General features: G+C 61.4%; 1 protein-coding gene across 3 annotated transcripts; it reads right to left on the bottom strand.

Annotated features, from left to right (window-relative positions):
* Erf (ETS2 repressor factor) lies at positions 1-7,449 on the bottom strand. Of its 3 annotated transcripts, XM_029479908.1 has the most exons (5): positions 7,270-7,411; positions 7,064-7,119; positions 2,751-2,985; positions 2,292-2,407; positions 1-2,185 (listed from the first exon to the last, which is right to left on the bottom strand). In XM_029479908.1, the coding sequence occupies exons 3-5, from the start codon at positions 2,780-2,782 to the stop codon at positions 903-905; spliced, it is 1,431 nt and encodes a 476-aa protein (XP_029335768.1). In that variant the 5' UTR covers positions 2,783-2,985; positions 7,064-7,119; positions 7,270-7,411; the 3' UTR covers positions 1-902. The 3 variants fall into 3 exon arrangements, with proteins under 3 accessions (XP_029335768.1, XP_021023413.1, XP_021023416.1); XM_021167754.2 differs by lacking the exon at positions 7,064-7,119 and having other exon boundaries at positions 7,270-7,449; XM_021167757.2 differs by lacking the exons at positions 7,064-7,119; positions 7,270-7,411 and adding an exon at positions 6,160-6,616.
* Positions 7,450-8,103: the final 654 nt, after the last annotated feature.

The raw sequence follows: 8,103 nt of genomic DNA on the forward strand, positions 1-8,103 counted from the left end.
CAAAGGTCCAAAGTTTTATTGTTTTGAATACATTCTCCAGCAGCCCCCTCATGTCCCACCCCACCCTCCATTCCCAATACAGAATAAGGCTTGACCGCAGCCCTCCAGGCCACCCCTGGGGCCCCAGCTAGGAGGCAGAGAGGGGCTTCCAGTTTGGTTTTGAGAGACAACCCCCCCTTCCTGTCCCCTGACCCACCTGCCCATGGGCCAGACCTAGGAGCAGCAGGGGGTGGGCGTGAAGGGACTGGACCAGTACTGGGTGGTGTAGGGAACAGGCACTTGTAGAGATTTGTGGCCCACAGGCGGCACCCCTCACCTTCCTCTGCCTCCCACCCCACCACCCCCCACAGAATTTTTGGTTTATAAAATTTGTCCCTCCTGCCCCTGCTGCAACCTTGTGGGGTATAAGAAACCCAGGCACTCACAGCCCCTGGAGGGGCAAGAAAGGCAGGGTTAGGGCCATGGATTTGGGGTGCGGGAGGGGGGGGGAGGACGAGGTAAGAGGCAGAGAAGAGGGAGGGAGACAAGGCTTTTCTTCCTACGATTGTAATAAAAAAAGTTCCTGGGTTTGAAGGCCAAAGCCTCGGTTCAAATAGAAATCCCCAGAATGGAGGTGCCCCCCCCTTAACACCCCCCTCCCACCCCCCACCACCACTTTGCCCAGAACTTAGAAACCCAGATGAGGAGCAGATTAGCCCCTAGCTCTGGGCACCCACCCACCCTACCATTAAAAAAAAAAAATTCAGTTTTATACAAAATGTGGGGGAGGGGAAAGGGAGGAGGCAAGGAATAGAGAGCTGTCCTCACCTCCAGGGCTGGGGGGGGGGGTGGGACGGTTAAGGCAGCAAAAGCTCAGGGAGTTGGGTGGGTGGGGGTGGCACACGGGGCCGTGTCCACAGCTCTCAGGAATCTCGGTGCTCCAGGGAGAGCTGGGCTGTGGCGTGCTGGAGGTCAGAGCTCACCCGTCGTGGGGTAAGGGGTCCCCCAGACTCCCCAGGGCCCACGTCCCCACGCACCTTCTTGTCCTCACCCTCATCCTCAGGGCCCCCAGACAGGCACCCGCCCCCCTCCAGGCGACAGTCTTCACTCCAGCGCCGCTTAAAGCGCAGTTTAAGGGGCATGCACTGGGCCATCCCCGGTGCCTCTCCGGGCTCTGGCTTGGGGGGAGCAGGCGGGGCACGGGGGGTCTTGAACACCTCCCCATCTTCCTCATCTTCGTCACTGATGTCAGTCACCTCCACCTCCTCCGACTCGCCTTCTGAGATGGGCTCCACCTTAATCTGGGGTGGTGGCGGTGGGGGAGCTAACGCACCTGCCCCCTCAGCCAGCCCACCCGAGCCACTGCCGCTGCTGCTCTTGTCAGTGCCTCCTGGAGCCTTCTCTCCAGCTGCCCGCTGCCGGCGTCCTAGCGGGGGTGGCTGCAGCTTAAACTTGAACGGGGATGAAGAGGAGGAAGAGGAAGACGAGGCTGAGGAGGGGACCGGCGGGGTCTCCGGTGCCATGGGCGGCAGTGGGCACTTGTCAGGGCGCTGAGGCTGGGGCACCACCAGCCCTGGGTAGTGCAGGAAGGCGCGGGGACTGAGGTGGTAGTTGTAGACGCTTTGGGTGTGGGCCTGCAGGTACCGTTTCATGTCCTCGGGACTGAAGGAGAAGTGGGAACCTCCCCCTGAGCCACTAGGGCCCCCGCCGCCACTGGGGTACATAGGACTCAGCGTGGGTGAGGGTGTGTAGGCCAGGTGGGTGGGAGTCATGGGCAGAGCTGGGGAGAGCTGAGGGGGTAGAAGGGAGCCAGGCCCAGCCAAAGGTGACACAGGGAAGGGACTCAGGGGTTCAGGACCACCCCGGGGCCGAGGATAGACACGGAAGACACCAGGGTCATGCGGGAGGCGGGCCAGGGGGGGCCCTCGGAAGGCACCCAGCTCCGGAGGGCCAGGTGGTCTTGCCCTGGGGTCCTCTCCCAGAGGCTCCTCCAGCTCTGATGTGCCGTCACTACAGTCACTGACTGAGCCTCGGCCCAGGCGTCGGGCAACCACAGCAGAGAAGAGAGAAGAGGATGATGAAGAACAAGCCGGTGGAGATCGGGGATCCTCGGTGGGGGACAGCACCTCGGAGGGTGTTGAGGGAGGGAAGCGGAAATGGCTGCCGCCTGATGGCACTGGAGGGGCGCTTTGGGGAACTGCACCCCCTGACAAAAGAAGGGAGAGTAGGCATCATGTTCTCTGGCCTCCTCTGAACACAGAAAACCCCACCTCTTCACCCCCTTCTGACACACACGCAGGCCAGACACTCACCAGCCAGCCCCATATCGATGAAAGGGTAATTGACCAGCACCAGTTTGTTGAAGTTGAACTTGTAGGTGAACCGTTTCCCCTTGGTCTTGTGTAGAATGCGCTTGTTGTAATAATAGCTGTGGGCATAAAACACCATCGGGCCATCAAGCCACGCTCCACAGGACCCAGGCACCATGACATGCGGCTGGCTCTCATGCATAAAGGGTACCCAATAGCCGAGAAATCAAGTAACCAGGAGCACAGTAGAGGCTCCAGCTAACATTTCTTTGCCTGGGACACCTCTGTATGACCTATGAGTTCACAAGAGTGACAGGACTTGCCCAAGGCCCAAGTTGACATAGCTAGAGGGACCTAGCAGAGCCAGCTAGACATCAAACCCAAAACCTGTCCTCATGTATCAGGAATTTCCAACCATAGGGACCTGCCACATGTCCTCTGGGGCCCACAGCCCCTTCTCACCGCAAAGCCCGGCTCAGCTTGTCATAGTTCATCTGGGGTTTGCACTTGCGGACCCCCCAGAGGCGGGCCACTTCATCAGGGTCCTTGATGACAAACTCCCCGTAGTCCCCCTGCCAGGCGATGACGCCCTGGTACTCCTCTTTCCGAAGCAGCTCCAGGATAAAGTGCCACAGCTGGATCTGCCTGGAGCCAGGGGATGACTCCGGTTTGTAGGCCCAATCTGGGAAGGCAAACCCTAGGGACAGGAGACGGAGTTGCCTGGGGTCAAGATGCCAAGGTGGGGGGCTCTGGCTCCTACTGGAGTTTATATGTCCTGCCCCACCCCTCAGTCTTCCACCATCAGGAGAGCCCTCTTTCCTCAGCCAGATGAAGACCCAAATCCGAGAGTAACAGTATGCGCATCTGCATGAGGGGGCTAGACAGGAGCTGGGAGGAGGGGAAGCTGGAGTCGGCTCCAGCGACACCGGGAGAAACAGGAAACCAACGGCGGCGGGTCCCGGGGCCAGTGCCAGGGGGCCAGGCACCAAGCCAGGATGGCGGGCAGGGCTGCCAGTGAGGGAGGGTGAGGGGCAGAAAAGGGTACACGTGGCCAGCAGGATGGGGGCACAGCCCCCTATGTGTACCCCAACTTCCATTCAGAGCTAGCAGTGCCCCTCTGCTTCTGTGGTCTTCCCTTCAGAAACACGTATGATCTTTCTCTCAGCTTACAGAAGCTCCTACTCCCACCCAGGACTGGAGAGTATTTTTTTTTTTTTTCTTAAAAGGACCAGGCCGGGTGGGGTGGCTGGTTGACGATGAGGTCAGCGCTTGCACACACAGAGGCTTCTGTCTTCCCTTGAGAGAAAAACCCAGACTGTCTGAGAGCCCCCCCCCAACCCCCACAGCACTGGACCCTCTGAGCCAATAATGCCCTCCTCAGGTCCACCCTTAGGACCTGGATGGAGGGAACCCAGCCCAGACAGAGCACACCCAGGCAGGCTCAGGACTGTCATCTTCTTGCCTCTTCTGCCTTCTCATCTTTGGCTAACTCTCAGCCCACCTGCTGGCCCGCCCCCAGCATTAACCTTGGGTGGAGGTTGGTGGCGGGCTGACTTGGTCCCTGGAGGGGGTGGGCAGCCTGGGGTGGGGGGGCTGCGGTTGTTGTCATTTCCCAAACCCCCGGGTAATCAGGGGCCATCAATAATTCAGCACTAGGCAGCCGGTAATGGAGGGGTGGGAGGAGGGAAAGGGGAGGAAGGCACGGAAGGGGGAGGCAGATCAGGGGCCCGGGAGCCACTATAGAAGGAAGACCAAGGTATATGGTTAAAAATGGGCGGGGTCCAATTCAAACGGAAAGCAAGCAAGACTCTGTGCAAGATTCAGTCTCCCTGAAGCCTCAACCCCCAATCCGAAATCCAAAAGTGGTCCTTTTCCTCCTTCAGAAACCACCTTTCCCCAATGCATAACCCAGTGTTCCCCTGAACAGGCAGGCAGTCGAACCCTGGGCTAGGTAGAAAGGGATGGCCTGCTCAACACTCCTTAGTCCACATGCCCCATTCAGAAATCCCCATCTCAAACCAGCCAGCCACTGCCAGGCTCCAGGACAGGGCTTCCAGCTGTGTAGGATGCTGGGCCCAGAGTCCTGCCCCAGCAGTCCTCCTCAGCTGAGCGGTGACAGCCCCTGACAACCCCTTCTAAGGACCCCAGCATCCACAGCTTCATCCTTCTCTTGAGAACCCAGCTGTTCATCCCAGTATCCTTGCCCTGCTATAGGGAACCAAGGTCCTGCAGTATCCCTTAGGGTCCTGAGGTCTTTGGGAACCCAAGTCATCAAGTCACCCCTCCATATACCGGGAAACCACCTCCAAAAAAACTCCTGGCTCCCTTCAGGGCACAAAGCTCCACGGACTCTCTTATCTCAGTTCCAACCTGACTCCCTGTCCCAAGAGGGGGGCTAAGGCCCCTAAGACATCAATTCGGAGGTGGAGGGGTGTACTGACTTCCACCCTCCCCCCAAAATTAAAGCCACCCTTCCCAGCCCACCAGCCCCAGCCTCCGTGTCCCGGTAACCAGGCAACGTGTGTGCAGCGACAGTCCTGGGAGCGGGGGAGCAGGAGGCTAAAAATAAACTTTGCAGAAGAGAGGGAGTGAGAGAGACTACATGCAACACAAAGGGAACTCGGAAAGGAGGTGGGGGGGCTCTGGAAAGGCCTCAAGCCCGCATTCTGGGAGCTGTCCCAGGCCCCCTTGCTAACCTCCTTCCTGGGAAACACCACCCCCGGGGCCTGGACCCTGGCTTCTACTTCTGGCAGAGACCCCTCCTCATGCCCAGGCCCACCCCAGCACCACCCTAGTACCGGCTTTCCTCATCGGACACAGCATACACGAGGGCCTGTTCCCAGCTTTGGGGAGGGGACGGAGTGGGGGTGACGTCAGGGTGTCTCAATGGGGCTCTGTTCCCCAGGCCTTGGAGCCAGGAGCCAGGCACGGGCAAGGAGACCATGTGTGTGTTGTATACGGGTCCACGTGCTTAAATCACGGAAACACCAGCTCTTCAGCAAGAAAGCTTGAGGGTGCAAGACCTCTCGAGCATGGGGGTCCAGTGAGGCTTTTCTAAGAAAGCAGCTGCACTGAGAGAAGGGCTCCAGAAACACAGACAGGGTGTAGAGGTAGCTGCAGACAGGAAGGACTGTGATGGCTGGGTCCCAGAAGGCACACCTGGATATCCCAGACTGTGCAAAGCCTGGGTCGGGACATAAGTTCTGGGAAACAATTCCCAACTTAACATGACTGCCTAAACTTTTTTATGGGAATATAGGGGTCAGATGGGGGGGGGGGGAGGTTTGAGGAAAAATACGTCTGCCTCCCGGGGGGCCTCAACACCTCCCCCACTCCAGGCAGACCTCGATGGCGCCAGAGCCGGGAAGAAAACAGGAAGTGGGAAACAGCCACGGCGGAGCAGAGAAACGCCGGGATGGAGGATCGGATGGAAGGGCTAGCAGTGGCCGGCAGTCGGAGAAACAGATCGACCTCGAGGCCGTTCTGGTCTCTCGCCTTCCCATGAGAATCTACACATGACCCGGACCCCAGACAGGGTTGCAGTGGCCCTACAGGTTCCGTCAAGCCAAGGCCCGTAACATAGAGGGAAGACAAGGCGGGGTTGTCTGGGCGCCTTGGTCCCCTCCCCGGGTGAGGGGAGGCTCCTGCTGCCCCCAGGGCCCGGGAGCCCGGGAGCCTGTGGGAGTCGGGGAGTGGGGAGTAAGTGGGACGCACGTGACTGACCCTATGGCACTGCGCACCCCTACCCCACTCCCGACCCCCTTCCTTGGCCCCAATCCCCTGGCGCCGGAGCCCTGCTCCGAGCCCTTTAAGAGCCGCCCCCACCCGCCGAGCAGGGAGGTGGGGTGGGTGGGCCGGTCGGGGCACACACCCGCACATAGGAGCCGGAGCCGCGGCCGCCGCCGGGGGAAGGAAACAAGTTTGAACAGCGGCGCCCGGCCCCCTTCCCCCTCCCCTCGTCCCCGCCCCGGGCCGGATTCCGACGGGGCAGACGGGCAGGGGGCGGCGAGGCCCCCTCCCCCCGCGCGCCCGGGCGCAAAGTCCAGCCTGTGCGAGCCCGGGGGCGGCGGGGGAGGGGAAGGGGGAAAGTCCGAGTGGGAGGGGGGGTTAATCCTGCTGCCCCCCGCCCGAAGATGGGGGGGGGAGGGGAATCCTGGCCCCTTAAGGAGGAGCAACTTGGCGGGGAAGAGAGGGGCGGAGGGAAAAGACGGCCCGCAGAAAGAGGCGCAGGATCGGGGAGGGGGAAGGACGAAGAGGGAGCCTCTGCATTTCCCCCCCCCATCTTTCCCACCCTCCTCAACTCCCAGCCTCCGCCCGCGCCGGAGGAGGGTACCCAAGTCTCCCCTGAGCCACCTTAAAGCCGCGCGTTCTAAGGTCGGAAACAAAAAGTTCCTTTTTCGAACGTTCGGGCTGCGCTTTGGAACTTTGCGACTCAGTCCGGGCGGGGGAGCGAGGAGACGGACGGGGGAGGGGCGGTGCAGCCCGGACCCCGAGTCCCGTGTTCCCCTCTCACGCCCAGCTCCAGGCCATCCCGTATCCCGCTCACCGGGTGCTGGGCACGCGCTGCCGTGAAGGTCACGGGCCGGACCGCGCAGCGCAGAACCGAGCATAGCGGGTCCCTGTACAGAACCCCCACCTCGCCCCGCACACGTCCCGGCCCCCGGAGTGCAACGTGACAGAACGACAGGGAGGGGACTCTGCCACCCCAGTGATCCCGGGAGAACCCAGGTTGCCGAGTCCGGGAAGGGAAAGCCCAGCACCCGCAGCACCCATACCATTCCGAAAGGATCCACGGAATTGGGGCTCCCAGGCAGCACCCCAGCTCGCGCCTCTAGAAGCAACAGGTCTCGAGTGTTTGGGGGTCCCCAAGAACTGGGTATCAATCGGGCTCCCCAGAACCCCTTCAGCCCCCACCCAAAGTTTTCCCTCCCGGTTTCCCGGGGCAACAAGTCTCCCCCACACGTGCTGCCCCCGCCCCCACCTGTGTCCGCCGGGGTCTTCATGCTGGGGGGCCCGGGGCAAGGCGCCCCAACTCCGGGCCGCTGCTCCTGGCGCCCGCGTTGCCCCGTCCCGTCCCGCGCCCGTTGGGACGCCCTCGCCGCCGCACCCGGCCTCGCCTCTCAGAGCCTCTCCCCTCCCCGCCGCCGCCTCCCGGGTTAATATCGCACTCCGGGGCCGGGACGCCCACGCCCCCCGGCCGACGACGTCACCGCCGCGTCGCCATGGAGACACTGTGCCCGCCCCCTCCCGCGCAGTCACACACGCTTGCCGGCGCGCAGCCACTGAGGACCGGCCGGCTCTTGGCTTAAAGGGGCCGCGCGNGGGGGGGGGAGAAAAGGGCAGGGAGGGGCTGGGGAGGTCCTGGGGGTCACGACCCTTCTTGGAGGCTCTAAGTCAGAAGAACTTAAGTCTTCAGCACTCAGTACCTGCTGCCTCTCTTCTGCCCTTTCCTGGCTCCAGAGTTTCTTTTGGGACCTTTTTGGAGGAAAGGAATTATATGAAGGGGGACGATCAGAAATTTTTGTGGGGAAGGGGCAGTCTTCTCCGCAGGGGGGGCGGAGTCTGGATCTTGGAGGATGATCAAGAGCACAGCCATTTCCCAGCCTGAGTTTACCCAACCCCCCTCAACCCCGAGCCTGAAAGAGGGCAGCTGTCCAGGGGTGGGGTGGAATGGGTGGGAAACATTTCCCAGCATCGGAAATGGGGAGGCGGCTGTACCCTCGACTCCTGTGGAGATGGGGTCTTGGCCTTCCTGATAGACCCAGTCCAGCTGGGGAGGAAGTGACCAGAATGCATTCGGGAGCCCCCACAATCA

The sequence above is a fragment of the Mus caroli genome, chromosome 7 (assembly GCF_900094665.2).
Source record: "Mus caroli chromosome 7, CAROLI_EIJ_v1.1, whole genome shotgun sequence".
Taxonomy (NCBI): domain Eukaryota; kingdom Metazoa; phylum Chordata; class Mammalia; order Rodentia; family Muridae; genus Mus; species Mus caroli.

Coding starts and splice junctions, on each gene's coding strand:
- Erf (XM_021167754.2), bottom strand. CDS start 7,291: ATGAAGACCCCGGCGGACACAG. Junction 2,986..7,269: donor GAAGACCCCGGCGGACACAG/GTGGGGGCGGGG, acceptor TCCTGTCCCTAG/GGTTTGCCTTCCCAGATTGG. Junction 2,408..2,750: donor AAGCTGAGCCGGGCTTTGCG/GTGAGAAGGGGC, acceptor TTATGCCCACAG/CTATTATTACAACAAGCGCA.